Source organism: Melanotaenia boesemani, chromosome 4 (genome assembly GCF_017639745.1).
Source record: "Melanotaenia boesemani isolate fMelBoe1 chromosome 4, fMelBoe1.pri, whole genome shotgun sequence".
NCBI classification, from domain to species: Eukaryota; Metazoa; Chordata; class Actinopteri; order Atheriniformes; family Melanotaeniidae; genus Melanotaenia; species Melanotaenia boesemani.
The window spans coordinates 19583549-19606851 of NC_055685.1; the positions used below are offsets into that span (position 1 = coordinate 19583549).

General features: G+C 38.0%; 3 protein-coding genes across 4 annotated transcripts; 2 read left to right on the plus strand and 1 right to left on the minus strand.

The window, feature by feature from the left end:
- Nucleotides 1-2100: 2100 nt before the first annotated feature.
- On the minus strand, nt 2101-12876 carry tapt1b (transmembrane anterior posterior transformation 1b). 2 transcript variants are annotated; one of them, XM_041983532.1, is made up of 14 exons: nt 12664-12876; nt 10169-10299; nt 9962-10080; nt 9131-9293; nt 8887-9022; nt 8334-8431; nt 8180-8249; nt 7921-8001; nt 7604-7689; nt 5647-5706; nt 4800-4868; nt 4624-4700; nt 4339-4511; nt 2101-4236 (listed from the first exon to the last, which is right to left on the minus strand). In XM_041983532.1, the coding sequence occupies exons 1-14, from the start codon at nt 12839-12841 to the stop codon at nt 3983-3985; spliced, it is 1695 nt and encodes a 564-aa protein (XP_041839466.1). In that variant the 5' UTR covers nt 12842-12876; the 3' UTR covers nt 2101-3982. The 2 variants fall into 2 exon arrangements, with proteins under 2 accessions (XP_041839466.1, XP_041839465.1); XM_041983531.1 differs by having other exon boundaries at nt 7604-7713.
- Nucleotides 12877-14933: 2057 nt separating this feature from the next.
- clrn2 (clarin 2) lies at nt 14934-18012 on the plus strand. The gene is made up of 3 exons (XM_041983539.1): nt 14934-15575; nt 16072-16251; nt 16455-18012. Exons 1-3 carry the CDS (start codon nt 15323-15325, stop codon nt 16721-16723), a joined length of 702 nt encoding a protein of 233 aa, XP_041839473.1. The 5' UTR covers nt 14934-15322; the 3' UTR covers nt 16724-18012.
- Nucleotides 18013-18584: 572 nt separating this feature from the next.
- lap3 (leucine aminopeptidase 3) lies at nt 18585-22426 on the plus strand. Its single transcript, XM_041983535.1, has 13 exons — nt 18585-18706; nt 18891-19006; nt 19399-19453; nt 19560-19665; nt 19745-19904; nt 20013-20177; nt 20514-20672; nt 20780-20904; nt 21193-21281; nt 21376-21478; nt 21597-21676; nt 21759-21871; nt 22000-22426. The coding sequence occupies exons 1-13, from the start codon at nt 18614-18616 to the stop codon at nt 22184-22186; spliced, it is 1551 nt and encodes a 516-aa protein (XP_041839469.1). The 5' UTR covers nt 18585-18613; the 3' UTR covers nt 22187-22426.
- Nucleotides 22427-23303: the final 877 nt, after the last annotated feature.

Consider the following 23303-nt stretch of genomic DNA (forward strand, 5'->3'; position numbering starts at 1 on the left):
TATGCGCACACATTGATTCGTGAAGGCGGAAAAAGTGCAGGAGGGAATGAGTTGAGCCTGGTCTACAATGTCATATAATTTCCTCTTGAGGATTTTTCAGAATTTTCTGTAGACTATCTGTATATCTAAATATTAACTAGGCTGTTTGAAAATGTTTGCAGCATTGATTATGAAGGACTAACAATCTTCTAAAATCTACACTAGCAATAGGCCTACTCAGACCAGCAGAGACAGACGACCCACAAAATGTCTCATCTATGTATCCATTTGCACTTTTTTTTTTTTTTTAGTCATTTTGTTGTTTGCTGTTTTCAAACTTCTCAATTTTGGTCATGTTGTGTCTGGCATTTTTCATTTGTTTATTTATTTACTTAATAATAATGGATTAGATTTATATAGCACTTTTCTAGGCACCCAAAGTGCTTTACATTGCATCCATTATTCATTCACTCCTCACTCATACCTCCTGATCCATACCTACATGTGTAGCCTCAGCCAATCTTCCAATTATTGGACGCCACTGCTGTTTATTTATTTATTTATTTAAATTAAGACACCCTTTCACCATAGGCCTGTGTAGGCCCATTTATTAATCCATCTATGATCTACTATGATGAGATTACATGAATCTGACTGTTATGTGTTATTTGTTATGTGTCTTGATAATTAAAAATTACATATTTACCCATATTGAAAGTGGCACAGTATGGTGGCAGAACTATTATGGATTAGAAAAAAATTATCTTTTCATTTTTTTCACATTTGATAAGTGTTTGCTGCTTAACAAAGTTTCTCTGTACCCCACTGTACAATGAAAATTAAGCTTCTGTTGTTTTCTTCTTGTGTTTATGAATAAATAAATGAATGAATATGGTGAAACTCAAAAATTTCAAAGACAAGATAATGACCTGATTTAAATTAAATGGATTTCTGACAAGCTCTGCACAAGTCTGCTAATGAGCCATTAATTTGAATCAGGTGTGTTGCAGCAGGGAGACATCTAAGACCTGCAAGACAGTGGGTCTTGAGGACCAGGGTTGTCACTGTGTTGGAAAACAACAACATCATGAAGACCAAGGAACTCACCAGACAGGTCAGGAATAACATTGGAGAAGTTTAAAGCAGTGTTAGGTTATAAAAACATATCCCAAGCTTTGAACATCTCAAGGAGCACCGTTTAATCCATCATCCAAAAATGGAAAAAGTATGGCACAGCTGCAAACCTACCAAGACATGGCCGTCCACCTAAACTGACAGAGAGAGCAAGGAGAGCACTGTTCAGAGAAGCAGCTAGCCCATGGTCACTCTCCAGGAGCTGTACATCTGCAAGTTAACCATCAATACTGATTGATATATACATGTTTTGGTGCAATATATGCTACCATCCTTATTAAATAGTTTCCAGGGATGGTCATGCTTATTTCACCCAGTAACATTCTGTTTCCTCAGTTCTGAAAGGAACTGGATTGGGAACAGATTGTTAAACATGCCCCAAAATGAGCAAATTCCAATTTTTATATATGTTGTCTTTTCTTTTTCTGTTTAAAATACCCAGTAGCAGTTTTAAATTAAATTCATTCAGCTTTACATAAGTTTTGGTGCCAGTCTTTTTCAAAACTTGAAGCTACTCTCAGTGGACTATGGTATAGAGGTGAGGAGGGTCACTCAGCAGTTGAAATTTTAGAAGACAGATTTGAGAACAAAAAGTGGGTAAAAACCCAAAGCCTGTTTATAATACATGTTGGCTAAGTTGAACAAGTATTTGCAAATGTTGAATTCTTGATATGATGGTGCTTTCTTCCATCCTTTCTTAATATGGAGCTCTGCATGACAATATTTCACCAGCTAAATGCAAATGTGAATTATGGCATCATAATCCCGAGCATCAGGTATTCATAAACTGATACTGAAAAAGTCCCAGTGAGTGTGAATATGTGTGATGACAGAGATCGCCTTCACATGGCGGGTCAGGCGAACAGTAGACTGCAGTGTTTTCTCTGTCAACAGAGAGTGCAGTGACTCCTTTCACTGAAACAACTGCTACTGTTTCCAGCTTTCCCAAACTCAAACACAGAGGCATTCAAATTAAACCCAAAAGAGTTACAAAACAAAGTTTTGTTTTATTCTCCTACCACATAAGGAGAAGCATTACACAGATGCATTGCACTTAAAAAATAAAACAAAATGTCAAATTCAGACGTGTAGTAGCAAGATCCATTCACACGCAGCAAATGATCTTTCACAATACACACACACACACACACACACTTTCATTATGTATTCACTGTCTTCATGCTTCTTTCTTGAGTATGCACCTCTTTACTGGTTTGACTGTGTTCCTATAAGAGGCTGGACTTTGTCCTGGTTGTGCCTCTCATGTATTACCCTTATATCTAAATCAAAGTTAAGCAAATCTAAAAAAAAAATAGTCTTCACTGAATGGATGAAAAAAAAAATACAAATCCTGCATCCTTTCCATCAGTTATTATTCCTCTCCACCTGCTGATTTAAAGACAGCGATGGAACCAATATCTCCCTAACTCACCATATTAAAGATAAAACATTAATGCAGTTTTGTATATAAAATGGTAAGAAACATCATGATGTTGGATATTTTGTTTTTTTGTGCAGACAAAAGCTGTTTATGGTTTGCATGATTGTTTAAATTCAGAAATAATAGCATGAGAAACAAAAACCCAGCCTATGATGACTTGATATGATCAACAGGCAGATTGCACAGCAATTCAGACCAACTGATACACAAGCATTTACTGTAGCAACGTCTTAAATAAAAGCCAGCAAACAACAGATGACAGGGGTTAATTCAGCTTTTTTTGTTTTTTTTTTTCTTTTTCACAGAGCCTTCGTTTCTAAGCACTTGGGTTACCATGTTTGTATGCACACATGGAATCTTTTCTGTTTTCTTTTATCTTTTTACAGAACTGTAATTGCACACAACATTAATCTGAGGATCAGATCCAAAATGAGTTGTTGGTCTCAGTGTGGCTGTTAGAATTATTTGCAGGCTATAGGCTTAAACTTTGAAAGATGACTTGAGCATATTTGGGATGAAAATAAATACTATGAAGTAAAATATAGACAAAACTTTAGTGGCTTTCCACTCACCTGTGAATAAATACTAGTGCCTCGACAAACAGGGACATTTTCTCAGTGCTTCAAAGTAAGATCGCCAACACAAACCGCATCACGCCAACGTTCCAAAGATAAAGATGATGCATTCATGCAACGTGTCACAGGTACTATGTTTAATATGTTGAACTGCACATGCCCTCATCATAACAACTCCATTTAAACGAGATCTCTTTAAAAGTTGTATTGGTGTGTGTCTGCAGAATGAAATTGAGATTTCAAAAATGCGATTATGTGACTGTGGATCATGGCTGAACATGATAAATTTAGAAAAAAGGTCTGACACTTGTAATAGAAAAAACTGCCTCAAATATCTGTATTTGTCAGACATTTGAAATAAAAAAAACTATTTGAACTGATAAGTTTTGTTCTTTCAAAAAACGACTTCTCGCTGTATGTATAATTGTGCTTTTGAAAGCAAACACACACGTACGTACGTACGCACGTGCGCGCGCACACACACAGTCCGGCTGTAATGCTCTTATAATCACATTTGACTTCTCAACTGCATTTTTCTTCTTCTGTCAGTTGTTCCACTCGTGTTTCCCCTCATCAGCAAACATGTCTGTGTGTTGCCATGACAGTCACGACCAACTGCCAGCATCTGCTTGGTTCATCGAACACAAAGAGGAAGAGCTGGAAAGGCCTGACGGGTCCTCCAAGGTAACAGCTTTACGCCTTGGCTGGTTTTGTCAGTAATAAATAAATAAATAATCGAGGGGTCAGGTGCATAAGAATGAGTCAGGTCTGAGCATCCTCCAAGACCCTTGTCTACCCCTGAACCCCACTGTTGTTGGCAGGACACCTCACCTTCTGGTGGTTCCTACAGCTTTCAGTCTATTCGGTTGCCACAGATGGTGAATCGGTCAATCTCCAACAAGTCTTTCTTTGGTGTTCTGTGCTTGAGTCCATCTCCCTCCAGTCCTGTATCAACATTTATTGTTTTGTCGTCATCATCCTCATCTGGCGTAGTCAGGAATGTGTCTGAGTCACTGTTGGGGAGTATGGGGGCAGCACTCGCTGCTGCATTTGTAGGCTGAGAAATGTCCGATGCCAGGGATATTCCTGCTTTGTCTGTCGGGGGATCTGTTGGAAAGAGCAGTGAGTTTATAAGCAGAGGAATAAATGCATAAATATGTAATTCCATCAAGCTGTTCTGTAACAGAGATCTGACAGTGAGTGGACAACCTTGCTGTGGTGCAGTGTGAACATGTTTGGTCCGGTGAGCTCTGGAGTTTGCACGACTGGAAGCGACAGAGGGAGGGGGGTCAAAGAGTTTTTCCTCCATGTTGGCCTCTTTGACAAACATGCAAGATGTTCCAAGGAGAACGATACTGTTGAGCACCTTCAGAGTAATCATCCTGCTCACAAAGATACATACAAAAATAAGTGAATGTGAAGCATTTTCTTTTACAGAAAAATATAAAAATTCAAAAGCACATTAATGCTGCAGACATAACACTCAATAATTACCCCAAATAAAACAGCAGCACACACATAAAAGAAAGCGAACCCTGAATCTTCACTGAGCTGGTCACCACTCTAATCAACTGAAATTTAGAAAACACAGAAGCATTTGCAGATTATACTGAATATATTAGCAATAATACTTGATTTCCAAGAACAAAAAGAAAAGCAAAATCACTGACCAGCAGAGCTAAAGGAAGGGGGATGAAGCCCATTCTCCTGGACACCGAGTCACTGTAGTCTGTGTAAGCCTGTGAACACATTTAACACATCATCATCTAAAGCATCTACAAGCATCACTGTTCTGCTTCCTAAATTAATGAATCACTCGGCACGTGGCATTTTTAATCAAATTTTGACATAAAAACCACGAGTGGATGAGGGGGGAATTGGCTCAGGAGCCAAAAAGACAGCTTTTGTCTCCTACAGTTATTTTTAAATCCCACGTAATGAGTAGAAAATAAGGATTTGCAGAATGCATCATGACTAATATGATGTGAGAAATTACATTTGCAAAGATGTGATGCTTCTGTGTAGGGTGATAAGAAACTGTGATCTAAGACCATATAAATAACTCTGCCTTCAGAAATTCTGGTCTGTTATTCACTTTTCGGAAGCTGTGGGTGTTCTTGGTCACTGTGGATAATAATGATGAATTGTTACTGAGTGGATTACATGTTAAGATATCTTAATGTGCTTTTTTTTTAACAATGACTTTAATTCAGCATCTTAAAAACTATTAAATAAGTTATAAACACTTTCATTCAAAAGGTCTACAACTGTGACAGAATGGTTTTCTGCAAACCCCAAACCCAGGTCAAGAGTCCACCTGCAAGGTAACAGCTAAAACCCACATTCACCTCACAAAGAATAGTTTTCCTCAATAAAAACAAGTCATAAGATTTTTTTTTGTTTCATTTGCTACCTGGTTTCTGTTTATCCACTTTTACAACTTGTGGTTATGATAATGTTAAAGGACAATTAAGTACAAACATTGAGGTACATGTAAGAGTTTAACAGTTCACTCACATTTTTCTGTCGGCTGCTGACGAGGTCAAAGGCAAGGCTTGCGCGATATTCACCATATACCTGGAAAAAAAATGGCACAACATCCATCAGTAAAGACAGGAAACACCAAACATATCAATTAATTATTAATTTACTGGGCAGAGAGTGCAATAATTGTAATGACTTGTGTAAAGTGTATCTGCCTTTTGTTTAATATTGTGTCCAATTTATAAAGCCTGTGAAAAATAGACAAAAATCAAAACTTGAACACATGGATTACCAGTAAAAGTGGACTAGCATTTATTCACAGGGGCTTGAGCACTAAGGAGCTACGTGAGGTTTGTGTGATCAGATTTGACAGATTGAAGATAAAGGAGTTAATCCCTTCCTGTGGGGCTGGTTTCTGTTACATAAGCATGACTGGGATTCGAAGGAAAGCAAAGAAGAACAGACCAAGTGAAGGAGTGAGGTGAGAAACCGACAAGGTCTGGATGAAATGAGGCTATGTCCACACAGCACCGAAGCCAGTTCAGGTGTGAAAATGATGGCGTAAAAAAAGGAGAAAGGCTTCACCATCCCCACGAAACCACTGTAGTACATACTACAAGGCTGTGGAGGGCGCTATGGTGATTAAAGAGTAACACTTAAAGCTAGAACAAGACGTGGTGTCTGTGCAGATATTAACATATTTGCTTGCTCCTGCTGTTGATGGTACAGTGGCGCATTACTGTGTTGTAAAATCAGTGCATTTTGGTGCTAAAGCTGTACACAAGCCAGGACTGTCTGGAGCAGCATCACAACACAGTTGGTCACCGACACCATTATTGGTGTTGTGTTTGGCGTGTCATATCCTCCAGTTGTGCGGTTACGCTGTCCTCACAGTAGCACAGATGTTAGAGGTTTCAGACCTATCCACCTATCCACCTTGGTACCTGGTTTCAGACATGATCGGTTTCATGGAGGCTAATCAATGGTTTCGTGGGGATGAAAGGATGGATTGCTAAAATACTTTTGCGGTTTTACTGCAATTTGGCGTCGTGTGGACGGCCCCTCAGGAAAAGTGGCTCAGAAGACTTAACACTTTCTCAGTGATACTACTGGACAGCTTCTAGATTGAGGTTCTGGGTGGATTTGAGTTCAAAAAAGAAGAAAAAAATATATATATGTCACAAACCAAACATTAGGATAATGGTGTGACAGGGGGAAAGGGCTTTAAAGCCTGACTCAAGGTTTATTTGTACAGATAATCTCAACTGAAGGCTCACTTCAAAGATCTTTCCTGAGATTTCAACAGTTTTTTTTTATGTTTGAGTAACTAGATGGCTTAATGTCAAGAAAAACTCTACAGTGACAACAGTTTGCAGCATATTATAATTTAAAAAGTTTGTGCTCCAATAATAAACTGTATATGTAAGAAAGTACCATTTGCAATCTAAAGTATGAAATATTGCTGACAGCTGTTTCTTTTCTTGTCTTCCAATCAATGCTATCTGGTAGCTTTGCTCACCTTCACTTTCACAAGCTAAAATGATAAGAAATAAACAGCCGCAGGAATGAATGGGCATCTAATATCCAAAATTTCCTGGCCAGAGTGAAACTGTGTACACTGCATTAATGTGATGCACAAATTTAGCTTGCTTTTAATGAAGCATCATTTGAAGAACAAGAGGCTTTACATGTGTTTCTGCAGCTTCAATAATTCCATCAAAATAATAACAATTTCAGGACACTGCAGACAAATGTTATAATAAAGAAGCTGAAGTTGTAGACTAAAGTATATTTTAATGAATCCATTGCAGAAATCAAAATCACCAATGAAGTGAGGAAAAAAAGATTAACTGATTTAAACCCTGAAAATAGTGAATTACTTTATACTCTATATAAATTTTTGTGTTTATATGCAAACAACTGCACTTTATACCAAAACCTGAATAACAATCAAATGAACAAACTGAGAAAGTCAACATAAAGGACTCACATCAGCACTGATGTCATTGAATTTGGTGATGAAGGCATGCTTCACAACATCAACTGCAACCTCTGAGGTTATCACCATGACAACATCTGGAAAGAGCACCCACAAGTGGTCTAAAACCAAAACACATCAAAAACAAATCAGAATAATAAAAAAATTGAATACGAGGTTTAGAAGAAAAGATAGAACAAGAAAATATAACTTCTAAAAGACAATGGAAATATTTGAGGCAGGACCTTTAAAGAGTCATGTAACACACACACATGTATTGACTTATATAAAGTGTAGTATGCACTGTTTTCATAGCTTGCATTAGTTACCAGGGTTCCATGAAAACTGCTCCATGTTCCTCAGACAGACTATGAGCAGGAGGATGTAGTTGGTGAACCTCTCCTTTATGTCTGTGGGAAATAAACAAATCAATCCTGGATTAACCTACTTTATGCTTACTGCTGCTGAGCTCGATCCCAGAAATTTACCTTGGATTAAACCAATTTTAAAGGCTAAGGATGAAAATATCCAAAAATATGTACATTTTTTTAAATATCAGTCCATCTTGCACATAAATGTACCACTTACCACTATTGGACATCTGGAAAAGGTTGTTCTTCTCAAACTTCTTAAACACACTTCCTTTTATCTCCACAAACTGTAAAAACAAACCGTAACATGATTTGACTCAAGGAGCTGAATGAGCTGTAACAAGGCCAATAAGCCTGTGTGTGATACTCACATTGTTTGACATCATTATGGTGAGCAGAGACTTGTTGTGAGAGTTGAAGGCTACGTTCAGTGTTGTGGCCTGAACCATGATGAGGATGGCATGAAGAACTGGATGGGTACAAGCTAAAGAATAACATGTGTAGGAATGGCAGTACAAGCAAGTTCTGCTTCATATTGCTTTTGAGTTTGACCAATAAACATGTAGAACTAGTCAGAAGTAAAACTGAGCATAGCTGCAATCATAAATTGCTAGATTTCAGATAAACATTTGGTCAATAAAAATATCAACTGATAAGCAGCCAAACTGAAACATTTTAAATTTCTATTGAAATTTTCTGTTACTTGATACTCAGTTTACAATAAAAATGTAAAGAACAACGTTACAGAACGTCCAGTGTCTAGAACCACAGCAAATGTTCCTCTCTATGAGATTTAGGTTCAGCTGATGGGTCCTAACTGGATCATCTTCAAAAAGCTTTTGGCTGCAAATGATTGTACTTTTTTCCCAGCTATTGATAGAGATATGCCAACCAGCAATCCCATGTCCATCTCAGTGAGGATACAGACATAAAGAACTGCCATGAGGAAGTGAGGAATCACGCCTATGTGAGCTCTCTTCTTCTCCTTTGGCTCTGTGGCTGTCCAGTACAAAGCATCCAGGATGTCCTGGCCAAATGATGAGAACAGGCGGTCTGCCACCTGACAACAGAATAAGAAGGATGGCGGATGGACAAGACAGTGAATCATAAGTTGGCTGAGGATGGGCATGGTCATTCATGAAGACCAAAAAGAACAATCTGGGTGTACCTCTAACATGTTGTAGATAATGTAGAGTTTTATAACAGACTGTCCCCTTATGAGGTGGTACATCATGGAGTAATCCACATAGCTCATCATTGAGTAACACAGCACCATAATGAAGCCTTTCAGCACATCGCACACTTGGGCTGGCTGGAGCAAGCGGGAGCCGCTAAACCACACACAAATTCAAGAAGAGAACAGTTGACCAGAGGAAAATACCAAGAATGGAAACATGTAGGCTGCTGTTAAAAGGATCAGGCTGAACAAAAGCTGAGAGAGCTCTACTACCCTCCAGAGGCGAAGAACAATGTTGCTCTGACTTCAGACGTAAACACTGTTGGGTGAAAATACCAAATTTGTACCGACCTTAACAGCCTTACAGCAAGACTACAACAAGTCACTATCATGCTTTTTTTTTTAATTATTATCATTAATTTTAGCAACACAAAACATTCACAAATAAACTGCTGGTCTTAATTGTGGGAGATTACAAAAATTACAACCATTTGGCTGACCAACAGAAAATTAATCAGCAGATTTTTGACAACTACCAGCAACAAGACATTTGATAGTGTCAAGATTTTTAACTTTGTTGTGTATAACAAACTAAATATTTGGTTTGTTAGACAACACTATATATAAAAAAAAAACTTATGAGCTGCACTACACTGAAATATACATTCCAGAAAGTTGTACTTTGGTTAAAACTGTATTAAAGTGGTGTACATAGATTTCTTTTAACGTATAGAAATATAAAATAATTTCAATGTAAAACCATCTGTGGACAAAGGGAATAAATGCAATCATACATTTCTAATATCAAAGCATAAATGTTACCTGAGACCACAGCATGGCACAGTAAAGAGTCGTAAGAGGGCCAGAATCACCCTGAGAGGCAACAGGGTGAACACATACAGAAAGGTATCCAAACAAAGGAAGAAGCCGAACGTCATCAACTAAAGAAAGAGATTAAAAGAACAAAATGTAATTTAAATCTAAATGACAATTATCAAAACTGTTCTTAACTAGACCCTTTATGTTTACCTTCTCTAGCTCCTTAGGGATGCGGAGGCAGGTGTACACCCTCTCTCTGCGCTCTGTGTATTTTGCTTCATTGTGTTCAAGGAAGTAGCCTCTGGTGAGCTCTGTGGTTATAAATCTGAGCAGAGACAGATCTGTAGATACAAACAGAGAGAAATGTTAAAAAGTTACAATCAGAAGGCCAATCTTTAACAACTCCAAGCTTTGCTTTGGGGTACCAGAGTACCTACCTGAGTAATGAGCTCTCTGTAATACAGTACCACACAACAATAGAATAAAACCACAGGGTTGGCCACTCATGTTGGATGTAAAGGTCTGACTCACAGGTGGCGCTCCAGTTCACCCCAATGGTATGATATTCAAGAGGATGCTGTGTAAGCCACTGAGCTTTACTTGAGTTCCCTTTGTTTCTTTTACATGTTTGAATTAGCTTTAAAACTTTTAGTGTCCTGATATTCTTTTTACTTTATATATACATATGTTAATTTCTTACTTTGTATATTTTTTCTTTAATCCTCCCCATGCATTTCTGTCTAATTAGGTATAATCTGTTCATAAAATACATACACTATATATATATATATATATATATATATATATATATATATATATATATATATATATATATATATATATATATTAGTGTGTGTGTGTGTGTGTGTGTGTGTGTGTGTGTGTGTGTGTGTGTGTGTGTGTGTGTGTGTGTGTGTGTAATAGGGCTATTTGTGGAAAAAATGTAATATTTGAGTGGCATTAAAGCTTTTGTTTTCTTCCTAATTGTCCATGAAATAGTGGTCAAGTATGATAAAAAGCAAAGTGAGAAGCATGCCAAATTAAATAAAAATTAACAATGGATGATTTCCCTGTAGGTGTGTGAGAATCCATAGCAAACAGTGATTCTTAAATAAGATGTAGAACTTAACCAAAATGGAGCCACTGGCTCGGTGCATATTTCCTGCCTACTCAATGGCCATACCAAACAAATACATCAAAGCAATAATTAAATAAACTTAACTTCATCAGGAAAAATCAAGTCCACTATATAAAGAAATCAGAAATGGTAAAGGACTTTACAGTGATGTGTCTGCATCCAACTAATCAATTACTTCCAGCTCCGTCGAATAACAACTCAACTGTTTTATTCAACTGTTTTTTTTTTTATTTAGAGGTTAAAAAGTGGAGAACAACTTATCTCATCTATGTATTAAGCCTTAAGGCTAAAGAATTTCACTTTAAAATTCTCAGTAATATTTTTCTATCCAGAGAACTATTAAGAAAAAGACAATAACATCTGTACAATTTGTGACAATGATATTGAAACAACAGACCATCTATTCTTTTAGTGTATGCACTGTAGACTGGATCTCAACAAAACTTTTACTACCCCAACCTCCAGCAAGAGAAAATATAATATTTGCAACCATCCTTAAAGACAAAAGGAGTGACTTTTTAAGTTAATAACTTGCTGATTTTCACTAAATTCTTTATTCACACCTGTAAGTGGGGAAATAGAAAACCCATGTTTTTCCATTTTTAAAAGATACCTTGTGGACAACCACCTCAGTGCCTTAAGATTGATAAAAAAAAAACAAACAAACAAACATGATGAACAATTCCTTCATGCTTATGGAGATTTTTTGAAGAGAACTAATGCCCTGTGTGCCTATATGTTTTATCTTTTTCTGTCATATGGTTATGCATTCATTTTATATTTACTGTTTGGTTTTTTGTTATTGCTCTTTCTTTCCAGTTGTTTGTCTCTCAACTCTCTTACCTTGTTTGCATTTTGAGACATTTACTAGCTCCGGTATTGAACCTTATTGTTGTGTGTGCCTTGTGGTGTACGAGCTGCTGTTTTGTGTTAACCCATGTCGCATTATTTTGCACAGATGTTCAAAAATAATAATTAATAAATAAACTAACTTAAAATAAGATGCCCATTGCTATTTGGCTGACATCTTTATTTTTATTTTTTTTTGCAATAAATAAAACATACAAACAAACAAAACAAGTTTCTGCTCTAAGAAAGAGGTATGCCGGCCATTGTTCTGAATCATCTCACAAGCATGTGGGTGTCTATATTATTTTCGGCCACGTACGGTACGTATCGTCTACTTCTTAATGCGCCTGCGCAAATAAACAGGTCTAGTTTGACAGGAAAGCAAACTGGCTTGTGTAGACCCCTGCATGATTTCACGCATCTTTGTTGTCATAATTTCAGTCATGAATCCCACTTCTAAATACAATTTGGATGGATGTGATACTGTGTAGCCTTCTGTCGCAATTCTTCGCGAGCTTAGTGTATCGCAAACAGTAGGTGGTAGCTACATCCCAGATCACGAATAGCTCACTGAGGTGCACATCCTTAGCCGACTGTTAATTCTAATGCATGCAAAAAAGAACATTACATTGCTGGACAGCCCGTTACTTATGCAACTTAAGCAGCCAGTTAGTGTTTGCTGAGGGTCTAATGGTTGGGGAAACCATATGTCTCTCACCTGACAGGTTGCGTTTCTGGCCCTTACTGTCGCCATTTTTATCGTTAAACCCCAGCGATTCGGTGGCTCCCTCCTTCTCCTTGTTAATCTCTGTTTTGATAGGCTTATTTTCTTTGTCCCCGACTTCCTTCTCTTTCTCATTCTCTTCTCCCAGACCTGCCGACAGCGAGTCCGCCATGTTCGCCAAACGGTCTCATCTGCTGCCTGGGAGACTGCGTCACATGCTCTGACGTCATGACGTCCTGAAAAATTACTGTCTTGCCAATAGATGCCACCAAAGTCTCGCTTATACATTTCACACTCTCCCATGTTTATTTAGGGTAAATAATTTGTAATACCTAAATGATTCAAACAGCTTTGACGGATACAACAGCTGGCAAGAGAAAGGTATTATCCATAGAATAAACAACTGAGAAATTATAAAGGCTTTCAACAATTATTTACATATAATAGGGAAATTCTAAACAATAAAAAAGTATGGACAAAAGATAAAACCTGAAAAAGCCATACATACAACGACTAAATAACAACTAACTAACTAAAATATTTTTTCTGAGATATAATGCTATATGGTTTTAAATATATGTTTCACTCATTACTTGTTTAAGAATCCTTGTCATGAGAAAGAAAACTTCTGAAATCAAGCTTTTTTCCTTTTACTTATGCATATGAAATTTGCTTTATACCTACATTTTATTCAGGGAGGAGGGGCACATGTAGAACTGAATACATTTGGTAGTTTGATAATCTTCATATGCACCTCCAAAATTATAAAATAAATTGAAATCATACCTCAATGTGACATTTCCTTTTTTTCTCCTAAACATTCAGATTTTTTTTGAGACTTCTGTACTAAGAGCCTAGTGTATGAGCTAATGGACACACCATATACAAGATAATTTTTAATTTATTTTTTGCCTTGTTCAGCCTCCCTATTGCACTTTTAACATTCAATTTATCACCTAGTAGAAAATAATGAATATCAGTTTTTTTTGTAGTAAAAATTATTTGGACATGAACTAATTTATCTATCTGTCTGTCTGTCTGTCTGTCTGTCTGTCTGTCTGTCTGTCTGTCTGTCTGTCTGTCTAAAGCAAGTGTACTTTAAACTGAAATTTAGCATGTTGATTAGGTCTGTTAATCAAATGTAGGCTAAGTTAGTTTACCCACTGAGATGCACAATTTATCCTTTAACTTACAGTTTTTCCTCAGTCGCTTTGGTTCATATCTTACATCAAAATCAATATTTGCACAGCAGTTAGTGTGTTTAATTTGAAAACTATGGTAAAGTTACACGTTACTGTTGTTAATAGTGTGACTGAATACATGACACAGAATATACATTTTTTTCACATTTTCATTTCATACGTTTGCCAAAGTAATTTGTTCACAGCATTATGCAAAAAAGCATACACTTCAGTCACTTGTATACAACAAACTTAACGTAAGTACTAACCAGTGGGTAGAGTTGTACTCAACTGTAAACAATATACTAACAGTACATTATTGTACAGTACATTATATGTAAATACAGTACATATTACTCTACTGTATGTCACTCAACATACTAAATCACTCCTGTGCATCAAGACATGGTCTGGTCACATATTTTCATTGACATCACATCGGATATCATCCCTTGCGATGCAGCAAGGAAAAGCATCTCCTCAAGCGGTGAATCTCTGCAGGACTCTGCTGTGATCTCACTGCATCCTGCACCCATGGCTACTTAAAGAGAGTAAGTGGATGCTGGTTGTACACCTTTCACCAGAGAAAAACACCTCTATTGGATTTAGTGAAAGCTGAGGGTCAGCTGAGAGCAGTTGTTTAATTTAAGAGAAATTCCAGGAAGATATTATAAAGAAATATTTCTGCTTGAAAGAATTTGATAACTGGTTTAACTCTTTTTATGTATAAAACTCAAACAATGAAATTAGGACTATCAGTTTTATGGGGACTGACTATTGTATAAAAGCATTTCCAATTTGATCAGTGCAGTGAGAAATGCTGTGCACAAATGACTAGTTTTTGTGGAGTTTGAATTATAACAATGTTACTTCTGATGTGACAAATGCACCAAAGCCGCTGAGAAACAGTAATCAGCTGGCTTTCAAGTATCAAAGAGATGAAGAGACTATGGCCTGAACAGTGGCCCAAGCGGTACAAAGATGACCTTTAGGGTCTGCACTATAATGAATCAAAGCTGTCACCCCAGCAGCAGTTAAATACGTTAATGTGATTTTTACAGCTGTATTTGACACTAAGGTCAGCACAGGCCTACATCAATTTCATCATTCAAATGTCAAGTTGCAAAGGTTAATTCATGGGACGAATAGAGATGTGCGCGCACACGTGTGGCTGTGTGTGTAAAAAAAGGAGTAGGAACCAAGCGCGCAGGACAAGGATACAGTTACTCCCGGTAAGGGATCTCTTTGACCGCCATAGATTCTGTTTCTCTTTCCGTGTCTCTTACACATGAATATTTGCATTATCACACTGAGACCATCGGCCATTTTTTCCTTATTTTTTTCGTTTAGTCTGGTTATGAGTATTTATCCTTTTTCATACTATAGAATAAACTAATGGTGATCGCCGAGCGCGCCCGGCGGTCGCTGCCCGGCGTCGTGTTACCTTCATCCGGGCACAATGGGTTCGTAAGATGCCTTCTCTGTGGAAACGGATAATATTCTCGGTGGCCTCGTTGCTGTGTGTTGGCTCGGTGATCCTCCTGGTGGTGGCCCTATCTACGGAGCGGTGGGTTACCGGGCGGATCCTGTGTAAAACTGGGGCGGATATAGTGAACGCATCCCATCCTGAGCTAGACCAGTTCATCGGACACATTTACTACGGTTTGTTCCAGGGAGGAAAAACCAAGAAGTGCGGACTCGGAAATAGGCGCTCTAAAATCTACAGTAAGATATATGCAACCTATAAGAGGACAACAGACACAGACACCAAAAGGTTATAAGCGATCAGTGCCAAATAAACTAGCCAAAACCATCAGGTGATCAATAATCAGAAGTCAGAAGACGTTTTACAAATGTCTTAAGACAGACAGGAAGTTAATGTGGTTATTTTATGAAAAGAAAAAGTTTTTCACTTTTAAACTGCAAGCATTTAGGGCTGCCTTCTGTATCCACATAACAAGAACTAATGTGCCTGATATAAACCTCTGTTAATGAATTAAGTATATTTTATGTCATTACCAATGACAAATAGACATGGTGATTTTTCACAGACTGGGAAGCCCAACTTAGTTATTTTTCTGTTTTCTGTTATAGTTTATAGCACTAAGTGTAGTTAATCATTGATAAAGCCGTATTAAGCTTAATATATTTAAGTCCTCTTCATTATACATCCACAAAGATATGAAGAGAAATGAGCTCCCTCTGGTCTGCCTGACTACAGTTTTCCCAAAGCTTGTGCGGACCCTGAACGGTGGCCTTCACATGATGGTGATTCTTTTCCTGCTGGTGGCTGTGGGCTTCGCACTGGTCAGTCTGTCTTTTAGCATTTACAATGCACGCAAGGTCCCCTACCAGAGCATCAAAGGTCACAAGGGACTCTATCTGTGGAACTTCATTGCTGGTATGTGAGGATTGTCCGTCTTGAATGTTTTCTCTTGATGTCTCTCTCAAATGTTGCATCTGTTCGCTTGATCATCATACTTTCAAATCTGTTAAACTGTTTTATTCATCATACCTACCTTTTTTAATCAGTGATTGTGATCCTACCTTGTTGCTGATCTAGATTGTTTTGCCTCCCTGACTTCTGTCGCCTTCTGCTTTCAGCTCTTTTTGGTGCCCTGGGTGTTCTGTGTTTCCTGGCAGCTGTGAGACACCACAATCTGACTGAGCATGTGGCAAACTATCAGGAAAACCTCTTCGTCCTCGTTGTCCTAGATGACACTTTGGACTGGTCTTTCTGGCTTGGTGTCGGCAGCATTGCGACTCACTTTGCTGTCTGTGGAGTGGTTGCCATGAGTCGCATTAAACTGCCCAAACCAGAGGTCAAAAAGCCTGAAGAACCCACTATCTCTGCTCTGGATCTGCTCTACTGAAGCAGACCAGAAAGCTTCATTGGCATTTCCATCGCTAACGGTTGATCAAAGACAAGAAAAAGAGGCAAACGGCAAATCGAGCCCTACTCTGTGCCAGTGCTGTACTGTATAGTTTATAGGCTAATGGCAGCCTCATGACATGCATCTAATGCAAATTCTTACCTTACATATAATTTTCTTACCCTGCGATGGACTGGCGACCTGCCAGGGTGTACCCTGCCTCTCATCTGCTAATTGCTGGGATAGGCTCCAGCTTCCAGGTGACCATGGCGGCCTAGAAAATGAATGAATGAATATGATTTTCATGTCATGTAAATTTAAATTTATTTCAGTTAGAGTTGTTTGAAGGATTCAAGCATGAATCAAGAATGTTAATTTGTTAAAATTGCTATCTTTTAATAGGTTGCTGCAAGTTCCTGGTTAATAAAGCACATTATTTTTGGAATTGAAATTAAAGTTTTGCTTAAGACTCGTGAATCTGTGCTGCATACATTTTCTATTCTTAGACCATTGATTTAGAACAAAAACAACAAATGCTATAAAAGAGAGTGTGGACAAATATCAATAAGAGCAACAGAAGATCCGAGATCCTTCTGCCAGGAGAGTAAATGTTGAAAAATAAAGTAAATGATATGAAGAAATAAAAAGTCAACAAAATCTTGCATTTCAGGCAGAAAACTCATCCAGCTAAGAAAGGATCAGAACTTGATCTGTATAATAAAGCGTGGGTGGCTGCTTCATTGAAAACTTGAATTTAAAGAAAAGAAGGTCACAGACCAGGTTTAGACAGAATAATCATGTTTGTGTTCTGCTTCTGACTTGGTAGATGTTTCTCGCTTCAACAGCGGATGTGTGATTTAACTGAAAAAGCTTCTGATTTTCCATCACAGAATCCACTGCTGAACCTTTGGCTCCTTTTACTTTTTATTCTGTAATTGCAGTGTACAGAATGTTTATAATTACTTAGAAAAAAAAAAAAAAACACTGTGTGTATAGAGAGTAATGTACAGGCTTGTGGAATGTGATTTAATGCATTTGGTGTCCCTTTTTTAAGCTTCTCGTGTGTTATATTCTTATTTTTGCATGAATATCTTTGTATCATATCAAACCTAATGTTATTGTAGCTAAGCTTCTGAGGTCAACCAACAAATCTATGTACAATATTTCAAAAATGGGAACAGTTAAAGTAATATTTATAGTTATTTAAAACAGTTTTATGTATACTACTATGTATGCAGACTAAAATTAAAACTTCTTTGAGCATGTGAAAACAAGGCTTCATAGATAGTAGCTTGGATATTGTTGAGTGATGAAACTTTGCATTGGTTTGTTATAATTTTCCATTTGTCTGATAAATAAAATAAAATGGAAAGAATAGAATACTTTATTAATCCCAGAGTAAAATAAAACTCTTAAATGCCAGTTAATGCTATTTTTTTGGGTACATAAGATTATAGCGTTATCAATGATAGAATTTCACAGATGAATTCATGGTATCTTACATATACACAGGTCTTTATTAAGCTATTAGTCCATGAGAAAATTTGCCTGTGTATTTTATTTGATTGTTTTGTTGATTAAAACCCTTTAATTTTGACTGAAACTATACAGAAATCCCTCCTTAAGAGGCTAAAAACGATTACACAGTTACTATAGACTGAATATGAATAGTTTTTCCTTTGTAGGCAGGTCATAATTAGTTGTGTTAGTATGAAAATTGCACAAAGCAGGATTTACATCCGCCACTAGGTGGCGACAAAGGCTAGTCATTGTCGCATACTTGTGACGCAACATTAGCGCGACCTTTCCTTTCTCACATGGGGAGTGTTCGACCTCTGAATTGTTAAATAATTCGTTTAGTTTGAATTTACACATGTCCAGAAGGTAACAATGCTTCTTGTGAGGAAAGCCGTGCGGACGGCCGTGTGGACCAACCTCTGCAGGCCATTTTCAGCCTCACAGACTCACCCGGACAAGAGAAAAGTGAGTGATTTGATATGTTGACGAAGCACTGACCGTTACCTATGGTTACATCAGTGACTTACATGGGCACTATTTCACATAAGATTTAATTCAGTGTTCTTCTTCATATTTATTTCTTTTTAAGTGTGAACTGCAGGTGTGAGCTTGTTTGTCAGTCACAACATGTGTTTTTATGTCTCTACAGGGTCTGGTGTTGGGAGTGTTTGAGAAGGAGGGAGAGAAGGGCGGCCTCCAGCTGACAGAAACTGCAGCAGATTTTGATCAGTCGTTATCTGGAAAACTCTCAGAGTTGCTGGAAATGTGAGTTTGTTCGTTTTGTTTGTTTGTTTGTTTGTTTGTTGTTTTTTTTTGGGGGGGGGGGGGGGGGGGGGTCTAATGCATTTCAAATTTTCCCTTCCCACAACAGATGGCTAATGGCAAGTGTCATTCATCTATATTTCCAAGTCATTGTCGTCATCATCATATTTTAACAAAAAGAAGAAGAAGAAAAGGAAAAATTTCAGAACTAAATATTGTATGAATTGACAGGATGTGTGAATATTTTTAAAATGTTAAGAGACATTAGGATAGGGATAGGAATCCAGATCAGATCAATGGGAGATTAGGAAAACAGACCCGTCTAACTAATTTATGCCCCAGCGATGTCCATTCTGTTGAGAGTTTTGCTTTATATGCTGTTTATTTTTTCCCAGCTCTAGACCAGGGCTTAAGAAAGGCAAGAGCAGGATATTTTATGGAATTCACAAGGTGAGAAGGTGTCCCAGTACCATCTTAATCCAGTCTCTTTTTTTTTGTTTGTTTGTTTGTTTGTTTGTTTGTTTGTTTTTAGTAATTTTTCCTGTATCTCTTCCAGGATTTCCCATGTGTGGCAGTAGTTGGATTGGGCAAAAGTAGAGCAGGTGTTTGCAATGCTGAGAACTGGGACACCAGTAAAGAGAACATCAGGGAAGCTGTATCAGGTAAAATCCAGACCTGTATAAATGTATATTTTAAGTTGGTACTTTGCTTATATGTTTGCTGTTGTATATGTGCAATCAGCTGGCTGCCGGTTACTTCAGGACATGGAGGTGAACCATGTCGAAGTAGACAGCTGTGGTGACGCCCAGTCAGCAGCAGAGGGTGCTATTCTTGGCTTATTTCACTATGACCAACTCAAGTCCAAGAAGAAGACCAAAGTAACCACACAGCTTCGTGGAAGGTAAACTGACAAGCTGCTGTTCACTGATTTTCATTGGTCTTTTTCATTTTTGTGAATAGTGGTTTACAACATTAGATAATTGGTTCTTTTCTGTCTGTCTATTTCTAGTGCTGATGCAGAAGGCTGGGAGAAAGGTGTTGTGTATGCAGAAGGCCAAAACCTGGCCCGACTGCTCATGGAAGCCCCTGCAAATCACATAACACCTACTGCTTTTGCAAATACCATTGAAGAGAAACTAGCTCCGTACTCTGATCGAGTAGCAATAAATAAGAGGTTTGTGCTTCTTTTTTCAGGATTGATGGAACTCTTTCACTGGCATTATGTTTATCACTATTCAGGTGAAGAAATAGACTGCATAGCTTCTTCTTTTTTTTGCAATGCATCTGATAAGTACAAATTAACTGAGCTGTGTCAGTAGCAACATGAAATGCCTGAATCTTACATTATATTGCAGTGCATACAGATTCAAATATATGCTCCCCTGTATGTAAATGAACTGTATAAAATAATGGGATTCTACTAAAGACTTATGGTAATCCTTTCACTCAGTTTAGGAAATCATTACAGTTGCTAGAGAATATTATTTTTATTATTACTTTTTTGTTCCAGATCCCAGGCTTGGATCCAGGAGCAGAAGATGGGAGCTTTCCTCAGTGTGTCAAAAGGTTCAGAGGAGCCTCCTGTATTCTTGGAGCTACATTACAATGGTTCGCCTGATAGTAAGCAGCCACCACTGCTTCTTGTGGGAAAAGGAATCACTTTTGACAGGTAAGCCATAATACAAGACATGCTCTCTGCTGTATCTGTTTGAAAACATATTTACACAAAGCTGTGTGTTGTCTTTGTGCCAACTTGTTTCCTGTTTGTGTTTGCAGTGGTGGTATTTCTCTAAAGCCCTCTCCCTCTATGGATGCGATGAGAGCTGATATGGGTGGAGCCGCCACTGTATGTGCATCCATCGTCACAGCAGCGTCTCTTAAACTGCCTGTCAATATTGTTGGTGAGTCAAATTTCCATAATGGAACTTTTTTTCAAGGAACTAACAGATTTTCTAGCTGCCTGTGTTTCCACAACAGTCCATAGAGCCATGATGAAGAGGCGAGTTTGTCTGCTGTCCTATGTTCTTATTTTTCATTATTCATGGGACGGTACACTTGGAGGAGGGTATATTAATTTCCTTAGAAATTTGTGGCATCTCCAGAGGTTACTCATAAAGGTTTCTGCAGGGAAAATGCGGCTGTCTATTATACCTAAAAATAGACTCTCTCTCTGCTCTGACTTAAATCAGGTCTGGCTCCGCTGTGTGAGAACATGCCCAGTGGAAAGGCAACTAAACCAGGTGATGTTGTCATAGCCAAAAATGGAAAAACAATCCAGGTGGGTGAAGCCAAAATGACAAGTGACAGGTTTAAACAGCGTGCACTGGTATGTTTGTGTGCTGATAAACTGTTTTTTTTACCATCATGCTCAGGTTGATAACACAGATGCAGAGGGCAGACTGGTCCTTGCTGATGCACTCTGTTATGGACACACTTTCAACCCTAGAGCTATTGTTAATGTTGCTACGCTAACAGGTGGGATTTTTACACAATGATATCATGCCTTTTTAATATTTTAAAGATATAACCTGATTATGGATTATTAAAGGTTGTGTGATGATCAGTGATAAAAATACGGCTTCCTCTCACATAGGTGCAATGGATGTGGCTCTTGGCTCAGCAGCAACAGGAGTATTTACAAATTCTGACTGGCTCTGGGGGCAGCTGTACAAGGTACCACAGATACACAATGAACACAAATGTAATGTGTCAGCCTCTTAGCTCCTCTGTTGACAAATGGTGTGTGTCTGTGCAGGCTAGTGTTGTGACAGGGGACAGAGTGTGGCGGATGCCTCTGTTCCATCACTACACCAGGCAGGTGACTGACAGCCAGCTGGCGGACCTCAACAACATCGGCAAGTACAGCCGGTATGTATCTGACTACTGCTCTCAGTGGTCCCTTTCACTTCCTGCCAGAAGCATCAGAGTAGCAGAAGAGTCCCTTTTTGGTTCTTGTTTCCAGCTTTTGACTAGTGTGTCTGTTGGTTTATTTCAAGTTCTGGAGGTGCGTGCACAGCAGCTGCATTCCTGAAAGAGTTTGTTACAGCTCCTCACTGGGCTCATCTGGACATTGCTGGTGTAATGAGTAACAAAGATGAAATTCCCTACCTGAGAAAAGGCATGTCTGGAAGGCCAACGCGTACACTGGTGGAGTTTGCTGCCGGGCTGGCCCACAGTGGCTGAAAGATGGAAGCAGATCTGATCATATTGAAGACTTCTTTTTTTTTATCAGTTTCAAGACTGAAAATCAGTATTCCCACATGGACTAGGGTCAAAGCCCATGCAGTCACACTTACATGGAAGAACTGAAGAGTTTTTTAGCCAGTATTTAATGCAAATTTTCTGTTTATTTTCCAAAACTATTACAATACACAGACTGAAAATTTAAACAAATTGTTAAATAAAGATATCTAATTAAGCTTATCAGCGTGAATGTTTGATACTGTGTCTCTGATGTCTGGAGATGGATGTATACTCCAAGGTCAAAAGTATGTGGAACTCAAATATATTAAAGTGATCTATTCAGCTTGTCATCACAAAATCAGAAACATTAAGATCTTGATCTTTGAAACTATCTGTAGCTTAGACGGAATAGGAGGAGTAGTTTGATACCTGGCGTGTTGAGCCGCCGAAGATATTTTGACATGTGGAATGACACTGAACCCTGCACATCCATCACTTTTTGGCAATTGGTGTTTCTGTATGAAAAGGTTAGAAAAAAACAACAATATGGCCGTTAAGACTGTACAGAATAAGACGTGCTACACGAGTTTATGGGTGATAATGAAAGTGCTCCAAAGTGGTCCAAAAGACTTGAAAAGCTCTTTATAAATGCAGCCTGTTTACAATTTACTTTTAAGTGAATAATAGCTAAATCACAGAGATGGCTTTCATAGATCTCAGAGGTGTTGCATAGTATAAAGATTTGTGTTTTCTGCTTCTCAAGTGCTCTGACATTTCTTTACTGAAAACCACATACAAGGGAAAAAAGACACTGAAACATAAAATTACTACATTTATTGGCTGTTTTACTGATATTATTCTTAAAAACAAGTAAATGGTCCTGAAACATTTTGTGGTTAAAATCATTGCTCGTTTTGATGCTCAAGCCGTATTGTTTTGAGTCTGCTTTTTTGTAAATACTTAAGTCTTGTTTAGCTCATTTTTCACCATTTTCCAGACATGTGACTGCTAATTTTGTGGCCTGGTTTGTATCTCTTTGTATATGTAATTTTGCATCAAGTTTTTGTGTCTATTTTAGTCAATTTCCTTGTGTGTCTTCATACTTTTGTTTTTGTAT